Source organism: Delphinus delphis, chromosome 1 (assembly GCF_949987515.2).
Source record: "Delphinus delphis chromosome 1, mDelDel1.2, whole genome shotgun sequence".
In the NCBI taxonomy this organism is placed as follows: domain Eukaryota; kingdom Metazoa; phylum Chordata; class Mammalia; order Artiodactyla; family Delphinidae; genus Delphinus; species Delphinus delphis.
Window position 1 is genome coordinate 109247426 of NC_082683.1, and position 21519 is coordinate 109268944.

Sequence of the window (21519 nt, forward strand, 5' to 3'; positions counted from 1 at the left end):
TGATGTTAGGTATTTTAATCCAACCAAGAAATACTTTAGGCTAAGGCAGCCTAACAGCACCTAGCAGGTGTGAAGAGGTGATAGAAAGGAATAAAAGCTATTGGAATCCTCAGCAGGATACAGTTCAAGGACCTAAGCTAGAAGACTAGGTACTCAGGTATGGCATACAGGAAGGAGCTGAATAAACCAAGTTCAGTACCTGGTGTATTTTAGTTTTACATACATTTTAAGTCTTGCATACTAATATATTCTATGTTACGATCTATAATTTTTTTTTTTTTTTTGCAGTACGCGGGCCTGTCACTGTTGTGGCCTCTCCCATTGTGGAGCACAGGCTCCGGACACCCAGGCTCAGCGGCCATGGCTCACGGGCCCAGCCGCTCTGCGGCATGTGGGATCTTCCTGGACCGGGGCATGAACCCGTGTCCCCTGCATCGGCAGGCGGACTCTCAACCACTGCGCCACCAGGGAAGCCCACGATCTATAATTTTGAAGCTAATAGTTGATGGAAGTAGATGAAAAAAATGCTTGTATTTTGTTTTCAGATTTTAGTCACCTTGGCTACTTGATTGACTCCCCTTATAGATGTTTTCCCTCTCTTATACCTTTTCTTCCTCGTTTACTAGGGTAATTTATAAATTGATATCTTAGCACAAATTTATTTTCTGCTATTTTAGAAGGAAAAACCTGGGGGCATGAAAAAGTCTGAAGGTCTGCATTGTGGGAGTGTACAGGAAAGTAAGGAAGAAAACATTCACCTTTCTAAAAGTAAACACTGCCTCAACAGACTTTTGGATGTCCTCAAAAAGTACTGCTCATAGAGTTAGCTCAAAGGCCATGGGGACTGTGCACTTTTTAGCTACTCTTTAGTCATATAACAGAGAATATACAGGACCCTAGCAGCTTTCAGTCCTGGCACATGGTCCTCACCTTCAGAGCTGGACGAAACTCTTTCTCCAGGAGTTCCTTTAGTTCATCCTTGCTCAGTGTGCCACACTCCCCATCCTTCTTGGTGTATTTGTAGAAAACATCAGTGACAGTGACAACACTTCTCAAGAGGTTGGTCATCTTTTTGCAGCTTTAAGTGAACCTGAAGGAAAAGAAAGGATCCTATCATTCATTTTATTTTCTTTTAAATTCTAAACAGTTCTGATTTTAATAATCATCATCATGATTTTTCAAATATCTTGTCTCTTTTAAACCTAAAATACATCAACAAGTAAGGATAGGTCACGGATGTTACAACACACTTTAACACAGTGAAAACTAATTTTGTTAACTTTGAGTTATGTTACTAAGATCAAGTCATGGTATGTTACTGACTGAACTGGGACTAGATCTCAGATCTCCATGTCCTGGATGAATATATTCTTAACACAGTATCTCTACCCTTTGTGTACTTTGGTTTTCTGGGTGTTAGCGTGGAGCTTCCAAGTCTTCTAGAACTGCCAAGATTTATTTCCCCAGTCTCTCTGGCTAGTTTCAATGGTTTTCTTGAGTCAAAAATAACAGACCTTCTAACATGAATACCTACCTCCCCTCTGGGTACCAGAAGCTAAACTGGACTGTAAAGGCATTTAACAAATTAAAAATGGGCAAAGTGGGCCAACACTATCCTGGTGCTTCAGAAGCATGAGATAGCCCTCATCAACGCTCAGGAGGTATCCTAACCTACGCCTTGACCAAACACTGTTCTCTTTCAATAATCGGGGGAAAGAATCAGCAATGTAGGCAGTAGTTTGACTAGCGGATGATTAGATCTTGGAGCTCTGGAAATTGACACTGACCAAGGATGGGACTCTACAACAGTGCTGGTCTTTTCCCTATTTGAGCTAGACAACCCAGAAAACATGGCATGAAAAATAATTAGGAAGAGAGTATTAGAATGGCCTAGAAGAAGGCAGATTTCTACTTACATTATTCTTCTCCACAACAAAGACAGATTTATTCTAAAAATACCCTGGAATAAACTAAACTGACAAACAAATAAGCAAATGAAAAGAAGAAAAAAGAAAGAAACAAAAATGAAGGAAGGCAGGGCTTCCCTGGTGGTGCAGTGGTTGAGAGTCCACCTGCCCATGCAGGGGACACGGGTTCGTGTCCCGGTCCGGGAAGATCCCACATGCCGTGGAGCAGCTGGGCCCGTGAGCCATGGCTGCTGAGCCTGCGCGTCCGGAGCCTGTGCTCCGCAACGGGAGAGGCCGCAACAGTGAGAGGCCCGTGTACTTCAAAAAAAAAAAAAAGAAGAAGAAAGGCAGAAAGGCCAAATATATATTAACTCTGCCTTAGCTCATACCCCTGGATTTCTACCATGGGCAACAACCAACCAAATATCCATTGATATAGCTGGATGAATTTTCTCTCATCTGGTTCACCAAAGGAACAAGTAGGATAAAGCCTGATGCAGCTTGCAGGGTGACAACGGATTGAGCTGGTGGCCCTTATATAGCTAACATGTCGGTGCTGCCCTCTGTGGGATGGGCTGATTCATTTCAACAAACCTAACTCCACCTCTGTGCATGTTTACTTTCCTACCTCTTCACATTCTCATCTCTGAGATGATTGCAGAAAGGCTGGTACCGGCCCACCTACCAGTATGAGGACACGTTGCACGACACTTTTCTCAGGGTCATACACTTGTGAAAAGCAGAGATTATGTTTTAGAGGACAAATGTAGTTCCATCCCTTTAGTACCCACCAAAAGTAGCAAAGTGTAAGATACTTGGCAGGTGTACGATAGATGCTTATTTAATTGAAAATGAACCTGGGCCATTAGGATAGCCTAGTTCACGTCTTTTTACAATAATAATAGCTATTATTTATTGAGAATTTACTATGTACTAGGTATTGTGTTGAATTCTTTTCACATATCATCTCATTTAATCTCCACAACAATTTCTATGAGGTTTGTACTGTATTCCATTTTACAGATGAAGAAACATGGTCAGAGATCATAAGAGTCCTCTCCAAGGTCACACAGCTCGAAAGTGGAGGAACCAGTGTTTGAACCTATATCTACTTTATCATAATGCCTTTTCTTATTTTTTTCTTTTTTTTTCTTTTTTGCGATACGCGGACCTCTCACTGTTGTGGCCTCTCCCGTTGCGGAGCACAGGCTCCGGACGTGCAGGCTCAGCGACCATGGCTCATGGGCCCAGCCGCTCCGCGGCATGTGGGATTTTCTCGGACCGGGGCACGAACCCGTGTCCCCTGCATCGGCAGGCGGACTCTCAACCACTGCTCCACCAGGGAAGCCCAATGCCTTTTCTTTTAACCATTATACTAGCATACCTCTGCATATCTATTACATACACCTATTGCACAAAAAATTATGCAGTGTTTTAGGAAATATGTGAAAGAGTAATAAAAGGAGTGCTATCAGCCAGGAAGAGAAGAAACATACTCTCTGGCCCTGTGAAGGCTTTTTTCTAGGCTGTAAAATTATGTCGATGGGCTATACATAAAAGTAATTTTTTCAGAAGTGTTCAGGGTGAATTTAGAGTAGGCTTTCTTCTAGCATCCTGCTGTCCATTGGTAGTCTGGCGGCTTTGGGCCCAGACCCTTGGGAAAATGTCATTTATATACATAGAGTATATCAAATATAATGCCTGAGGGAATCGCCTGCCATGGCAGTTTTACATGCTTATATATTTATTCTTCACAATAATCCTGTGAGGTCAGTATTATTATCATTCTCATTTTACAGGTAAGGAAATGAAAGCATAGAAACATTGAATAATTTGTCCAAAATCACATCTAGTAAGTGGCAGCACTAGGATAGAAACCAATACTGTCCAATGCTAAAGCCTGTCACTTAACCACGTATATACCACATATTTTGGGTCGATCAATTCCTATCTGGGTGCTCCTTCAGGGAAGCCATTAATCTTATTTACCTCACTGTCTAGACAATGCCTAGAACTTAGTTAACACTTAGAGAGAGTGTCTGCTCAAAAAATGTTAATGGATATACCACTGATGTATCCATTGCTCTCATAGCCAGGGAATCCCAGACCAAAACAATGACACAGAATGTTATGTTGTCTCTTGGATATTATGGTCATTTTCAATTGTATGCCTTTTTTGGAATTGTGCTTGTTTTTGTTGAGATGACTCTTGTGTCAGGAGGACTTTCAGACCCCCAGACTCCACACTGAGGTAGACTTTTAAAGCCATCCTTTCACTGCAACTTGATTCTAGTTTAGAACTTTGAATCTAGTTCCATAGTTTGCCTGCTCTCAGAACTCTGCCACTCATGCTTTTATTTTTTGTGCTCTGATCTCTCTTCCTCTTTTGACTTGCAGGTCATACTAAATAAAAGTATAGACTTAGGAGTCAGAAATATTTGAGTTCAGATTTCAGCTCTGTCTTTTACTGGTTGTGTTCCTTGGGCAATTATCTAATCCTCTGAGCCTCAGTTTTCCAATTTTTATAATAACACCTACCTCACTGGTGGAGATTACTTAAGATAACATGTGAAATTGTTTAGTACCTATCTGGCATATAATAAAGCTTAGTAAATGATATAATTATTGCAAGATACTTTAAAAATATTTTATAGCATCTATCACAGTGTTTTACACCTAGGAGGCACTCAATCATGTTTGATAAAAATAAATTAGGAGCTAACAGTTGGCTTTTAAAGGCAGAAATACTACTTATCTGTCAAAAGCATTGCCCCAGAAGATGTCATGATTTTTTTAATAACGAGTTTATTGAGACATAATTAAGATACCATAAAATTCAGCCTTTTAAAGTATATAATTCAGTGGTATTTAGTATATTCACAGAGTTGTGCAACTAAGTCATGGTTAGTTAGTGTTCTTAAGTAAGTTTCCTCACTCCTCAATGCTTCTGTTTCCCCTCTGTAATAACTACAAGGTGTTATTAGTGTCAGGGAATAAGTGGGCACATGTCAGATCATTTCAGCTGCAATTCTGGAGAACAGCTATCGTCCTACCAGAGGCCTAAGCACTATTTGGAAAGAAATCAAAGTGACGGTTTCTAAGGATCAATTTGATGACACCTGCAGAGAATTTTGCCTGCCTGGGTTCTGAAAGGTTGTTTAGTCCAATGAAGCAGAGGCCTGGAGTCAGGGGCTAGGGCACAATCTCAGCTATACCATTTCTCCAGGTCTGGACCTTCTTCTTGCCCTGTTCCACTCATCTCATCATCCTCTGCTCACTCAACATCCACACTGCTCTGGGTTCTCAGGACCTACCAGACTGTTCGACTTTAGGTCCATTTGGTGAAGCTTGTGCACTATTGGCAAATGGGCTGTCTTGAGGGCGAAGCAATACCTTAGAATATTAAAAACAAATTTAATTGTATCTGTGAAAGTCCCACCTTTTGGTTTTTCCTCTGAATATCAGCTGAATTTTGTTTCCAAATCTCATTCTATTCAAGGGGGTCCTTCTCCAAGTTAAAGTAGTCCACTTTAACTTCCTGTTACGTTCAAAGGGAATTCCTTAAAGGACTTGCCTTAGGGCCTAAATGGGCCTGTGCCTATCATTAAGAACCAAACATTTTCTCTGTGCTGGGACTCTTAGGAACCCGTATTTTGGTTTCGCAGTGAACTCAACTTAGAACTGATACCTGAGAGTTGCTACTGATACCTATCAAATTCCTCTTGGGGAGCTGTTCTTGGCTTATGATGCAGTAGGAAGAATATTGACTTTGCAGTAAGACTGATTGTTTTTGTTTGTTTGTTTGTTTGTTTTGCTGTACACGGGCCTCTCACTGTTGTGGCCTCTCCCGTTGCGGAGCACAGACTCCAGACACACAGGCTCAGTGGCCATGGCTCACGGGCCCAGCCGCTCCGCGGCATGTGGGATCTTCCCGGACCGGGGCACGAACCCGCGTCCCCTGCATCAGCAGGCGGACTCTCAACCACTGCACCACCAGGGAAGCCCAAGACAGATTGTTTTTATATTACAGCTCCAACATGTGCTACCTATAACACCTTGGGCAAGTTTCTAAATCTGAGTCTCTTTCTATACCTATGAAATGAGGATAATGCCAGACATGTGAGAATTAGATGAGATAATATTAGGATAATGTTGACCACATGATAAGAATTTAATATATTTTTTCTTTCCATCTTATTTTCAAGTTTAATCTGATTGGTAGAGGGTTATCAATAAATTTGGGGGTGATGATTCTTGGAGATGGTTCTTAACTCTGTTACCTCCTGGTATTCTCTCTTCCTAGTTGAAATCAGAGGCCAAATGGGTTGACTGTTGGAACCTAACCTTCAAAGGAACTTAAATTTTCTGTTATGAAAAGTTCATGGGGAAGATGGAACCTTAGCCACACCAGCTGAGAATGCCCCCACCCCCAGATCCACTTGTTTTCTCACATCACTGTTGATATCAAGATTCATGAACTGGTGCAACAGAGTCTTACAAAGAGATGCCTACGGACACACGCAGGCTTTCAGTCTGTAATATGAGGCTTCAGTGACTCATTCTGTGCAGATCTAAGTGAGGTGTACAATCTGGGGCCTCCAGATGCTTGCTGAAATCTACTCAGGGCCACTTCTGAAGGCTGAGTCTCAGAAACTCAAATGGTTTTTACAGTCACAATATCTATCACCTGTAATGACAATATGAAGAAGAGGCTGCTCCCTGGTGGATTTGGAAACTTACTGGCTAGATAAACCTGACCGAAGAGGTAGGGACTTGGATTAGTCTTGCAAATCTAGGATTCACTAGATGATCTATAATTTGTATTTTGACAATTTGCAAGGTACGATTATTAAGTAAAGCAGGGGATTTTTTCCCGTAAAACAGCCTAGAACCTGTACAATAAAAGTAATTTGCCTGAAAGGCTGTATACATATGTGCTCAAAATGTTAACAGGAGCTCTTCCTTCAAAGCATTCAGAGCCTTACATCCTTTTAAATATCATTTGGTGGATGAAAATATTAGCAGTTTAAGCATGAATTGGATCTTTGGAATCATTTATAAGCATTTGGAACCAAGTTTGGTAACAAAGAGAATAACTCATAAGGTTTTTAAAAAAGGGGGAGTCCATTGTTACATATGAATTTAAAGTAACCAAACTAATTTCTTCAGTCCAGTGGCTCTCAGCAATTCATGTGACTTCGGCAAGCATTTTTTCAGGACTTGCTATGCTCCCATGATCCTTTTCTTTGTGTGAATCTGCTTCCAATGGTGAGGCAGTCCAAGACTGTGTGAAATAGTATGATGAAGCTAGATCAGGATTGAAGCTTGGCCTGGAGTTTTGGCATCAGGAAAACTGTTAAAGATTTATGTATGCATCACACACACACACACACACACACACACACACACACACACACACACACACACATTCCCACACACAGTTAATATAAATTACTGAAGAGCTATAATATGCAAAGCCCAGTGCTAAGGGTGGTGTCTTCAGTCAGGTTATATTGGTTTGGGATTATTTTTGAACCTGGAATTTTCTACCACTTCCTTTCAACAATCTTGACACACTCCTATTTGAAAGGGTATTGAGGATTTGCCATTGGGCTTTCTCAGATTACATTGTACGTGCGTGCGTGTGCACGCATTTACACAAATATATAGATGTATATGTACATTTTTCCATCCCCAAATCATTAAATTTTGACAAGGGACAGACTTGCTCTACAGTACCAAATAAGGCTGATTTTTCATGCCTTATGGATGAGGAGAAAATTAACAAAAAATATCTTGGGCTGCCTGGGATGACATCTTTGTTTTTTTTTTTTTTAATTTTTTAAATTTTTAAATTTTATTTAATTTTTTAAAATTTATTTTGTATTTTTTACATATTTATTGGAGTATAATTGGTTTACAATGGTGTGTTAGTTTCTGCTTTATAACAAAGTGAATCAGTTATACATATACATATGTTCCTAAATCTCTTCCCTCTTGTATCTCCCTCCCTCCCACCCTCCCTAACCCACCCCTCTAGGTGGTCACAAAGCACCGAGTTGATCTCCCTGTGCTATGCGGCTTCTTCCCACTAGCTATTTATTTTACGTTTGGTAGTGTACATATGTTCATGCCACTCTCTCGCTTTGTCACAGCTCACCCTTCCCCCTCCCCATATCCTCAAGTCCATTCTCTAGTAGGTCTGTGTCTTTATTCCTGTCTTACCCCTAGGTTCTTCATGACAAATTTTTTATTGAAGTGTAGTTGATTTTTAGTGTTGTGTTCATTTCTGCTGTACAGCAAAGTGGCTCAGTTATACATATATATATTCTTTTTCATATTCTTTTCCATTATGGTTTATTACAGGATATTGAATATAGTTCCCTGTGGTATACAGTAGGACCTTGTTGTTTATCCATCCTATATATAATAGTTTGCATCTACTAATGGGGTGACATCTTTGAATAGGACTAGGGCAAAATAAATCCAGGACCTCTATGAGTTACAGCTATCAGGCTTAAATTTTGTTAATTTTGGAGTAGTTTTATTTATTTATTTATTTAACATCTTTATTGGAGTATAATTGCTTTACAATGGTGTGTTAGTTTCTGCTTTATAAGAAAATGAATCAGTTATACATATACATATGTTCCCATATCTCTTCCCTCTTGCGTCTCCCTCCCATCCTCCCTATCCCACCCCTCTAGGTGGTCACAAAGCACCGAGCTGATCTCCCTGTGCTATGCGGCTGCTTCCCACTAGCTATCTGTTTTACATTTGGTAGTGTATATATGTCTATTTCACTCTCTCACTTCGTCCCAACTTACCCTTCCCCCTCCCTGTGTCCTCAAGTCCATTCTCTGCATCTTTATTCCTGTCCTGCCCCAGGTTCTTCAGAAGCATTTTTTTTTTTAGATTCCATATATGTGTTAGCATACAGTATTTATTTTTCTCTTTCTGACTTACTTCACTCTGTATGACAGTCTCTAGGTCCATCCACCTCACTACACATAACTCAATTTCATTTCTTTTTATGGCTGAGTAATATTCCATTGTATATATGTGCCACATCTTTATCTATTCATCTGTCGATGGACACTTAGGTTGCTTCCATGTCCTGGCTATTGTAAATAGAGCTGCAATGAACATTTTGGTGCATGACTCTTTCTGAATTATGATTTTCTCAGGGTATATGCCCAGTAGTGGGATTGCTGGGTCATATGGTAGTTCTATTTGTAGTTTTTTAAGGAACATCCATACTGTTCTGCATAGTGGCTGTATCAATTTACATTCCCACCAACAGTGCAGGAGGGTTCCCTTTTCTCCACACCCTCTCCAGCATTTATTATTTGTAGACTTTTTGAACCCATCTGGTTTTGATTAGGAAAAGGGAGCCAATATGAGTATTATGGGAATAAGAGATTTAACATAGGAATTCAAGGTGATGTGAATGTGGGAGGAGCTGACAGAGTGAAGGCCTCCAGAGGACTGGAGAAAAAGTTACCTTGGGGAAGTTCTAAAAACTATCACGTCTGGCCACATTTTCCTCCTTGGAATAAGGGCTTCCTCTTTGCTCCCACCTTCCAAACTTCACACAAGTCTCTTTCAGTGGCAAACTGTAATTTTGAAATATATTGGAAGGGGTTCTGGGAAATGTAGTTCTCAGACTTGGAAAGGCATGGTGGTGGTGATGGTGTGAAGTTTGTAGCAGACAGTGTGGCAAACCTGGGATACAATCTCCAAGGATGCAAGGCTCCAGTGATTAAGAGAAATCCACCAACTGCTTTCACCTACATCCTCTGCTTTTGACCTTCCTCCTTATACTACACTTGCTGCTCAGAATTCTTATTTTGGACCAGTTTTACCATCTACACCCTCCCACTGTCTACATACAGAAGAAATCACTCAACTCCAGATTTATCCCTACGTACTTTTTCCACCCCCGGTAGCTTTACCACTTTCACTGAGCTAAAGTCAAACACTAACCTCATTGTCTACTTTTAGAGAAAATAATGATCATTTCTTAATTTCTGTTACACCTGTAAAAATTTACCTCCTTCTGCACTCACTTTCTCTTACAGTGGGAAAAGGGTCCCAACTCTGGTCCACAGCTAATCCTTGATGTCCTGGATCCCATCATCTCCCATACTCTCATGGAACTTCCTTCCTCCATCTGTCAATCTGGCTCTTTTCTTCAATATTTCTGTACATTTCCCTTTTCTCCTTAGCATAATAACATGGTCAGGTTTCTGCCATCTTAAAATAACTTCTTCCTTGATCTCACTCCATTTCGTCATTTTTCTGCAGAGTGAAGCTTCTTGAAAGAATAATCTCCCCTTGACCCTTCTTCCTCTCCTCTTAATTTTACTACATCCATTTTGGTATGACTTTGTCTCCCTTTCTGCCACCCTCCACTGTAATATAAAATCAAAGTCACCTTAACTGCTAAATTCAATGACCATTTTCAGTTCTGACATTTTCTTGGTCTCTCATTTGACAGCACCATCCTTGATACTGTCTCCTCTCTTGGCTTCTGTAATAGACCATTACCCTCTAATTCTCTTATTATTCTTTCACACTTCACTGTGATAGTGTCTTCTTTCCCACATGCACACTTTAAAGATTGTATTCCCGTGTTTCATCTGAAGTCATCTTTTCTTTATCTGTACACGTTTGATGACTTATTCATATCCATGTCTTTGACTTTAACCCAATTTGATTATCTTCCTTTGTGATTCAATGATTTTTTTGTAGTGATATACATCGATTCTTTTCTCTTTATCTTTTTTTGTAACTGCTATAGATTTTTTTCTTTCTGTGTGTACCACGAAGCTTGCATAACACTCCTTATTGTTATAACAGTCCATTTTGAGCTGATAACAACTTAAATTCAATCACATACAAAAAACTACACTTTTATCCCCTCCTTCCCACACACCATGTTATTCATTTATTTTTTTGATTTGAATTTTATTTTATTTATTTTTTTATACAGCAGTTTCTTATTAGTTATCTGTTTTATACATATTAGTGTGTATATGTCAATCCCAATCTCCCAATTCATCCCACCACCACCACTCCGACCCCCCTCTTTCCCCCCTTGGTGTCCACATATTTGTTCTCTACATCTGTGTCTCTATTTCTGCTTTGCAAACTAGTTCATCTGTACCGTTTTTCTAGATTCCACATATATGCGTTAATGTACGATATTTGCTTTTCTCTTTCTGACTTACTTCACTCCGTATGACAATCTCTAGGTCCATCCACGTCTCTACAAATGACCCAATTTCGTTCCTTTTTATGGCTGAGTAATATTCCACTGTATGTATGTACCACATCTTCTATATCCATTCGTCTGTTGATGGGCATTTAGGTTGCTTCCATGACCTGGCTATTGTAGATAGTGCTGCAATGAACATTGGGGTGCATGTGCCTTTTTGACTTATGGTTTTCTCTGGGTATATGCCCAGTAGTGGGATTGCTGGGTCATATGGTAATTCTATTTTTCGTTTTTTAAGGAACCTCCATACTGTTCTCCATAATGACTGTATCAGTTTACATTCCCAGCAACGCAAGAGGGTTCCCTTTTCTCCACACCCTCTCCAGCATTTGTTGTTTGTAGATTTTCTGATGATGCCCATTCTAACTGGTATGAGGTGATACCTCATTGTAGTTTTAATTTACATTTCTCTAATAATTAGTGATGCTGAGCAGCTTTTCATGTGCCTCTTGGCCATCTGTACCTCTTCTTCAGAGAAATGTCTATTTAGGTCTTCTGCCCATTTTTTGTTTGGGTTGTTTGTCTCTTTAATATTGAGCTGCATGAGCTGTTTATATATTTTGGAGGTTAATCCTTTGTCCATTGATTCATTTGCAAATATCTTCTCCCATTCTGAGGGTTGTCTTTTTGTCTTGTTTATAGTTTCCTTTGCTGTGCAAAAGCTTTTAAGTTTCATTAGGTCCCATTTGTTTATTTTTGTTTTTATTTCCATTACTGTAGGAGGTGGGTCAAAAAAGATTTTGCTGTGATTTATATCAAAGAATATTCTTCCTATGTTTTCCTCTAAGAGTTTGATAGTTTCTGGTCTTACATTTAGGTCTTTAATCCATTTTGAGTTTATTTTTATGTATGGTGATAGGGAGTGTTCTAATTTCATTCTTTTGCATGTAGTTGTCCGATTTTCCCAGCACCACTTATTGAAGAGGCTGTCTTTTCTCCAGTGTATATCCTTGCCTCCTTTGTCATAGATTAGTTGACCATAGGTGTGTGGGTTTATCTCTGGGCTTTCTATCCTGTTCCATTAATCTATATTTCTGTTTTTCTGCCAGTACCATATTGTCTTCATTATTGTAGCTTTGTAGCATAGTCTGAAATCAAGGAGTCTGATTCCTCCAGCTCTGTTTCTTGCCCTCCAGATTACTTTGGCTATTCGGGGTCTTTTGTGTCTCCATACAGATTTTAAGATTTTTTGTTCTAGTTATGTAAAACATGCCATTGGTAATTTGATAGGGATTGCATTGAATCTGTAGATTGCTTTGGGAAGTATAGTCATTTTCACAATATTGATTCTGCCAATCGAAGAACATGGTATATCTTTCCATCTGCTTGTGTCATCTTTGATTTCTTTCATCAGTGTCTTATAGTTTTCTGAGCACAGGTCTTTTACCTCCTTATTTAGGTTTATTCCTACGTATTTTATTCTTTTTGGTGCAATGGTGAATGGAATTGTTTCCTTAATTTCTCTTTCTGATCTTTTGTTGTTAGTGTATAGGACTGCAAGAGATTTCCATGCATTAATTTTGTATCCTGCAACTTTACCAAATTCATTGATTAGCTCTAGTAGTTTTCTGGTGACATCTTTAGGATTATCTAAGTATAGTATCATGTCATCTGCAAACAGTGACAGTTCTACTTCTTCTTTTCCAGTTTGGATTCCTTTTATTTCTTTTTCTTCTCTGATTGCTGTTGCCAGGACTTCCAAAGCTATGTTGAATAATAGTGGTGAGAGTGGACATCCTTGTCTTGTTCCTGATCTTAGAGGAAATGCTTTCAGTTTTTCACCATTGAGAATGATGTTTGCTGTGGGTTTGTCATATATGGTCTTTGTTATGTTGAGGTGGGTTCCCTCTCTGCCCACTTTCTGATAACTTTTTATCATAAACGGGTGTTGAATTTTGTCAAAAGCTTTCTCTGCATCTATTGAGATGATCATATGGTTTTTATTCTTCAATTTGTTAACATGGTGTATCACATTGATTGATTTGCATATATTGAAGAATCCTTGCATCCCTGGGATAAATCCCACTTGATCATGGTGTATGATCCTTTTAATGTGTTGTTGGATTCTGTTTGCTACTATTTTGTTGAGGATTTTTGCATCTATATTCATCAGTGGTATTGGTCTGTAATTTCCTTTTTCTGTAGTATCTTTGGTTTTGGTATCAGAGTGATGGTGGCCTCATAGAATGAGTTTGTGAGTGTTCCTTCCTTTGCAATTTTTTGAAAGAGTTTGAGAAGGATGGGTGTTAGCTCTTCTCTAAATGTTTGATAGAATTCACCTGTGAAGCCACCTCGTCCTGGATTTTGTTTGTTGGGAAATTTTTTTTTTTTTAAACTCAACTTTTATTTTTATTTATTTTTTAAACATCTTTATTGGAGTATAATTGCTTTACAATGGTGTGTTAGTTTCTGCTTTATAACAACATGAATCAGTTATACATACATATACATATGTTCCCATATCTCTTCCCTCTTGCATCTCTCTCCCTCCCACCCTCCGTATCCCACCCATCTATGTGGTCACAAAGCCAAAAATATGGAACGCTTCACAAATTTGCGTGTCATCCTTACGCAGGGGCCATGCTAATCTTCTCTGTATCGTTACAATTTTAGTATATGTGCTGCCGAAGGGAGCACTGTTGGGAGATTTTTAATCTCAGTTTCAATTTCTTTACTTGTGATTGGTCTGTTCATATTTTCTATTTCTTCCTTGTTCATCTTGGAACGTTATACCTTTCTAAGAATTTGTCCATTTCTTCCAGGTTGTCCATGTTATTGGCATAGAGTTGCTTGTAGTGGTCTTTTAGGATGCTTTGTATTTCTGCATTGTCCATTGTAACTTCTCCTTTTTCATTTCCAATTTTATTGATTTGAGCCCTTTCCCTCTTTTTCTTGATGATTCTGGCTAAAGGTTTATCAATTTTGTTTAACTTCTCAAAGAGCCAGTTTTTACTTTTATTGATTTTTGCTCTTGTTTCTTTGTTTCTATTTCATTTATTTTTGCTCTTATCTTTATGATTTCTTTCCTTCTACTAACTTTGGGTTTTATTTGTTCTTCTTTCTCTAGTTCCTTTAGGTGTAAGGCTAGATTGTTCATTTGAGATTTTTCTTGTTTCTTGAGGTAGGATTGTATTGCTATAAACTTCCCTCTTAGAACTGCTTTTGCTGCATCCCATAGGTTTTGGATCATTGTGTTTTTGTTGTCATTTGTCTCTAGGTATTTTTTGATTTCCTCTTTGATTTCTTCACTGATCTCTTGCTTATTTAGTAATGTATTGTTTAGCCTCCATGTGTTTGTGTTTTTTACCTTTTTTTCCGTGTAACTGATTTCTAATCTCATAGTGTTGTGGTCGGAAAAGATGCTTGATATGATTTCAGTTTTCTTAAATTTACTGAAGCTTGATTTTTGACCCAAGATGTGATCTATCCTAGAGAATGTTCCATGTGCACTTGAAGAAAGTGTATTCTGCTGTTTTCGGATGGAATGTCCTATAAATATCAATTAAATCTATCTGGTCTATTGTGTCATTTAAAACTTTTGTTTCCCTATTAATTTTCTGTCAGGATGATCTGTCCATTGGTGTAAGTGAGGTGTTAAAGTCCCCCACTATTATTGTGTTACTGTTGATTTCCTCTTTTAGAGCTGGTAGAAGTTGCCTTATGTATTGAGGTGCTCCTATGTTGGGTGCATAAATATTTACCATTGTTATATCTTCTTCTTGGATTGTTCCCTTGATCATTATGTAGTGTCCTTCCTTGTCTCTTGTAACATTCTTTATTTTAAAGTCTATTTTATCTGATTTGAGTATTGCTACTCCAGCTTTCTTTTGACTTACATTTGCATGGAATATGTTTTTCCATGCCCTCACTTTCAGTCTGTATGTGTCCTGTCTCTTGTAGACAGCGTATATATGGGTCTTGTTTTTGTATCCATTCAGCCAGCCTTTGACTTTGGGTTGGAGCATTTAATCCATTCACATTTAAGGTAATTATCAATATGTATGTTCCTATTATCATTTTCTTAATTGTTTTGGGTTGTTTTTTGTAGGTCCTTTTCTTCTCTCGTGTTTCCCACTTAAAGAAGTTCCTTTATCATTTGCTGTAGAGCTTGATTGGTGGTGCTAAATTCTCATAGCTTTTGCTTGTCTGTAAAGTTTTCGATTTCTCCATCGAATCTGAATGAGATCCTTGCTGAGTAGAGTAATCTTGGTTGTAGGTTCTTCCCTTTCATCACTTTAAATATATTGTGCCACTCCCTTCTGGCTTTTAGAGTTTCTGCTGAGAAATCAGCTGTTAACCTTATGGGAGTTCCCTTGTATGTTATTTGTTGTTTTTTCCTTTGTTGCCTTTAATAATTTTTTTTTTTTGTCTTTAATTTTTGTCAATTTGATTACTATGTGTCTCGGCGTGTTTCTCCTTGGGTTTAGCCTGCTTGGGGCTCTCTGTGCTTCCTGGACTTGGGTGGCTACTTCCTTTCCCATGTTAGGGAAGTTTTTGACTATGATCTCTTCAAATATTTTCTTGGGTGTTTCTCTCTCTCTTCTTCTTCTGGGATCCCTATAATGCAAATGTTGGTGCATTTAATGTTGTCACAGAGGTCTCTTAGGCTGTCTTCATTTCTTTTCATTCTTTATTCTGTTCCACAGCAGTGAATTCCAGTGAGTTTCTGGATCATCTTCACTATCATTATTCTGAATTCTTTTTCTGGAAGGTTGCCTGTCTCTTCATTTAGTTGTTTGTCTGAGGTTTTATCTTCTTCCTTCATCTGGTATGTAGTCCTCTGCCTTTTCATTTTGTCTATCTTTCTGTGAATGTGGTTTTCATTCCACAGGCTGTAGGATTGTAGTTCTTCTTGCTTCTGCTGTCTGCCCTCTGGTGGATGAGGCTATCTAAGAGGCCTGTGCAAGCTTCCTGATGGGAGGGACTGGTGGTGGGTATAGCTAGGTGTTGCTCTGGTGAGCAGAGCTCAGTAAAACTTTAATCTGCTTGTCTACTGATGGCTGGGGCTGAGTTCCCTCACTGTCAGTTGTTTGGCCTGAGGTGACCCAGCACTAGAGGCTACAGGCTCTTTGGTGGGGCTAATGGCGGACTCTGGGAGGGCTCACACCAAGGAGTACTTCCCAGAACTTCTGCTGCCAGTGTCCTTGTCCCCACGGTGAGACACATCCAACCCCCTGCCTCTGCAGGAGGCCCTCCAACACTAGCAAGTAGGTCTGGTTCAGTCTCCTATGCGGTCACTGCTTCTTCCCCCTGGGTCTTGATGCGCACACTATTTTGTGTATGCCCTCCAAGAGTGGAGTCTCTGTTTCCCCCAGTCCTGTTGAAGTCCTGCAATCAAATCTCGCTAGCCTTCAAAGTTTGATTCTCTGGGAATTCCTCCTTCCATTGACAGACCCCCAGGTTGGGAAGCCTGACATAGGGCTCAGAACCTTCACTCCAGTGGGTGGACTTCTGTGGTATAATCATTCTCCAGTTTGTGAGTCACCCACCCAGCAGTTATGGGATTTGATTTTATTGTGATTGCGCCCCTCCTACTGTCTCATTGCAGCTTCTCCTTTGTCTTTGGATGTGGGATATCTTTTTTGGTGAGTTTCAGTGTCTTCCTGTCAATTATTGTTCAGCAGTTAATTGTGATTCCGGTGCTCTCGCAAGAGGGAGTGAGCACACAACTTTCTATTCCACCATCTTGAACCAGTCTCCCACACACCATGTTATTGATGTCAGAATTTTCTTTTTTTATATATTGTGTTTACATTAACCAATTCTTGTGTTTATAGTTTTTCTTAATACTTTGTTTTTTAACTTTTATACTGAAGTTAAAAGTGACTTACATACCACTCAAAGTATTGTTATTCTGCTTTTGTCTATATACTTACCCCTGCCAGTGAGATTTATACTTTCATATGCTTTCATGTTGTTGTTTAGCATTTTTTTGTTTCAACTTGAAGAGTTCTCTTTAGCACTTCTAGTAAGGTAGGTATAGTGGTGATAACTCCCTCAGTTTTTGTTTGTTTGGGAAAGTCTTTATCTCACCTTCATTTTTAAAGGACTCTTTTGCTGGTAAAGCATTCCTCGTTGGCAGGAATTTTTCTTTCAGCACTTTGAATATATAATTTCGCTTGTTTCTGCAAAGTTTCTGCTGAGAAATCTGCTTATAGTCTTGTGGGGGAACCCCTTGTATGTGACAAGTCACTTTTCTCTTGTTGCTTTCAATATTCTCTATTTTTAAAAAAAAATAAATTTATTTATTTATTTTTGACTGCGTTGGGTCTTCGCTGCTGCACGTGGGCTTTCTCTAGTTGCGGTCAGCGGGGGCTACTCTTCGTTGTGGTGTGCAGGCTTCTTATTGCAGTGGCTTGTCTTTGTTGTGGGGCATGGGCTCTAGGCACACGGGCTCAGTAGTTGTGGCTCGCAGGCTCTAGAGTGCAGGCTCAGTAGTTGTGGCGCATGGGCTTAGTTGCTCCACTGCATGTGGGATCTTCCTGGACCAGGGCTCGAACCCATGTCCCCTGCATTGGCAGGTGGATTCTTAACCACTGTGCTACCAGGAAAGCCCCAATATTCTCTACTTTTGACTTTCAACAATTTAATTAAATGTGTCTACTTGTAGACCTCTTTAGATTCAATCTATTTGAAATTTTTTGGGTTTCACAAATTTGGGTGTCCATCTCCCTCCCTAGATTTGGGAAGTTTTCCACCATTATTTTTTTTTAAATAATCTTTCTGCCCTTTTATCTTACTTTTCTCCTCTGGGACTTCCATAACATGTGTTGGGTTGTTTGATAGTGTCCCATAAAGTCTTATAGACTTTCTTTACTATTTTTCATTCATTTTTCTTTTTGTTCCTCTGACTGGGTAATTTCAAGTGTCTTGTTTTCAAACTTGCTGATTTTCTTCTTTAGCTTGAGCAAGTGTGCTATTTATCCTCTCTATTGAATTTTTCAGTTCAGTCATTGTGTTCTTCAGCTCCAGACTTTCTGCTTGGTTCTCTTGTATTGTTTCTGTCTCTTTGTTGAACTTCTCATTTTGTTCATGTATTGTTTTTTCTGATTTTGTTTAATTAGCTATCTGTGTTCTTTTGTAGCTCACTGAATATCTTTCACCTGATTATTTTGAATTCTTTGTCAGGCAGTTTGTAGATCTCCATTTCTTTAGGGTCAGTTATTGGAACTTTAGTTTTTTCCTTTGGTATTATCATGTTTCCCTGATTCTTCATGATTCTTGTAGTCTTGCATTGGTGCCTGCACATTTAAAGAAGTAGTCACTTCTTCCAGTCTTCAAAGACTGGCTTTGGCAGGAAAATCTCTTCACCAGTCAACCCTGCCAGAGATTCTGGGAAGGCCAGATGCCAGGGTCCATGGGTAGGCCTGCTGTCAAAGTCCACAGGTGAACAGACCTGATACCTGGGTCTGCAAGCGGGTGGTCCTGGTGCCAGGGTCTGTGGACAAGTGAGTCTGGTTCCAGAGTCCATGGGTTGGCCTGGTGCCTGAGTCCATGGTGGTGATCCTAAAGCCAGGATCTACAGGGGCTGGCTTGACACCAGGGTCCACTGGGGTGGGCCTGGTCCCAGGGTCAGTAGTGAAGCTGGACTCTCACTTTGCTCTCTTTTCCCCACAGGAGAACTCCTGAGCCAAGGGATCTCTCTTGGTGCTGCATTCCACAGGCTGGGGGGAAGGGTGACACAGGTAAAGTGATACTATCCTTCCTACTTTCTTAAATGCATCTTTTCTAGTTTCTGTGCTCCACCTGATCGCTGTAATCTCTCACCTGGATTCTGGGACCCTCATGAAGATATTTTGGTCTGTGGATAGTTTTCAAACTGGTATTTCTGTGGGAGGATGTGGGCTGGAAACTTTTGTTTCAGCAACTTGCTAATGTCGTTCATCCCACCCAATGTGATTATGACTGATAAATCTACCTCATAATAGTGTATGGTGTAGGCTCAGCTGCTGTAACAAAAAGACTAAAAATTTAATGGCTTTGAGAGCAATAAATTTATTTTTCTGTCATGTAAACAACCTATGATCAGTGTTCTAAGTTAGCAGACAGCTCTGATGCACACAGGGACCAGGCTAATGGAGGCTCTGCCATCCTCAACTTGTGACTTCCTAGGTCATTATAGTAATTACCATTCCAATGAATAGAAGAAGGAGAGGGCAGAAATCCAGGGCAAGAATTTCTTCTTAGGCAACTGAGAGGGAGGTTGCATACTTTGCTCCTGGCACAGCCACATGCTAGATACCGTTATGTGGAAAAAGGAGATAATGGATTCTGGTAAACAGCTAGCAATCTCTTCCACAAATATCAACATGTATTAAATGGACTTCACAATTTACCCCTATTTTACCTGTCTCTTCTTCCTGTAGTCCTTTTCTCTGTGTATCACAATCCACTCCATTGCATGTACCAGAAACACAAGAATCATCCTAAATTTCGCACTTTCTCACTTCCCAAAGTGAGAGCATTCCCATCATAAAGAAATCCCCATCAAATTCCGTCAATTCTAGTGTCTACATACTTCCTGGAACCATGTCCTCCTTGTTCCCACTGCCGTGGTTCTCTTACCTGGATTTCTGAAACAGCTTCCCAAGTGATCTCTACACGCCTCCAGTCTTGCCACCATGTAAATAATCCATTGTCCAACCTCCAGCATGAACTTTCTAGAATATGAATTGAATCATAATACTCTCAAATCCTCCAGTAGTTACTCAATACTGTTTGGATAAAATCCAGACTTCTTAGCCTGGATTAGGAAGCCCTTCATGAGTAGGTACTTGATAAATATTCAGTGACTGGATGAATGATTCGGCCCTCGCCTACCTCTCTGGTCTTGTCAGCTACTACGCACCCATATCCACCTACGTACAAACATACGGAAGTTTTCACAGTTCTCTACCCGCTGTGTTGTTTCCTGCCCCCATGCATCCACTGGAGCTGCTCCATCTCCCTTCAATGTCCTCTTGTATTCTCTTTCTCCCATAAGGCTCAATTAGTTCAAGTGTTATTAGTTCACATCTTCCTTTTCTCCTGAAAACTGTGCTATATACAATATAGCACTTGTTATACTCTGCTTTAAATTGGTCTTTATGTGCATGATTCAACATGTTTATTAAGTGTTTATCATATGCCAGGCACAGCCCCTGAAGCTATTATGGAGCATTAGGAGACAGTGTAACACGGACACCTAATTAGATTGGGGGTCAGGGGCCAGGGAAAACTTCTCTAAGGAAGTTACATTTAAGCAGAAACCTAGAGTCTATCTTTGGTACTTGCTGTCATCACTTTCTTACCTCCCATTTACCTCTTTTTTCTTTTTTTATACATTTATTTATTTATTTTTGGCTGCGTTGGGTCTTCGTTGCTGTGTGCAGGCTTTCTCTAGTTGCAGTGAGTGGGGGCTAGTCTTCGTTGCGGCGTGCGGGCTTCTCATTTGCAGTGGCTCCTCTTGCTGCAGAACACGGGCCGTAGGGTGCAGGGGCTTCAGTAGTTGCAGCATACGGACTCAGTAGTTGTGGCTCGCAGGCTCTAGAGCACAGGCTCTGTAGTTGTGGCGCACAGGCTTCATTGCTCCACGGCATGGGGGATTTTCCCGGACCAGGGCTCGAACCCATGTCCCCTGCCTTGGCAGGCAGATTCTTAACCACTGCGCCACCAGGGAAGTCCCCCATTTACTTCTTAACCCACTGCTTTAATCCCTGCCCTGGGGATTCAAGTGTGTGTTGTTCCCTTTGCCTCAAATGACGTACTCTGCTGGTGGTAAAATCCTTCCCATTATTTTTAAGATTCAGTTTCAGCCTCATTCCCTTCTGTGAAAACTTTCCTGACTCCCCCAGGCAAAATTAATCATTTCTTCCCCATTTTGAATCTGCCTCTATCACAACACTAATCACCTAGTATGTGAGCTCCTTGAAATGAGAACGTATCCTATATTTTTGCATCCTACTACTGTCCTGTTCCCTTCGAACCTTTGGGATGTTTTGTGTAGTCTAAAAATCCCTGCTTCCTTCAAACATTCCTCTTATGATATGGTTCATAATCCTAACGACTTCCTGTTTAAATACATTTCATTTTACCAATATCTTTCTTAAAATGTGTCACCCTTAGCTGAATTCTACTCCAGAGGTGTGATCTAGCTGCATAAGATAAAGGAAGACCACTACCTCCCTTATTAGATGTCTAAGCATCCTAAGATTATATTGATTAGGGGGACAATTATATAACAATATGAAATCATACTGATTTGACTGTGGGAGAGTGACTACTGCTAAACCAATCTTATCCTGCACTTGTGCTGCTGGTATATTGGAGTCAAAGAAAGAGTTTTACATTTGC

General features: G+C 39.9%; 1 protein-coding gene and 1 non-coding gene across 2 annotated transcripts in view; both read right to left on the minus strand.

Moving 5' to 3' along the window:
- Window positions 1–1068, minus strand: part of LOC132425088 (filaggrin-2-like) — a 73221-nt gene extending 72153 nt beyond the window's left edge. Inside the window, 1 exon segment of the mRNA XM_069540625.1 lies at window positions 931–1068. Coding sequence (XP_069396726.1) covers window positions 931–1068 — 138 coding nt within the window.
- Window positions 1069–13717: 12649 nt separating this feature from the next.
- On the minus strand, window positions 13718–13824 carry LOC132416751 (U6 spliceosomal RNA). The gene has a single exon (XR_009517708.1). It is a non-coding gene; the product is annotated as a U6 spliceosomal RNA (small nuclear RNA).
- Between the last annotated feature and the right edge of the window lie 7695 nt (window positions 13825–21519).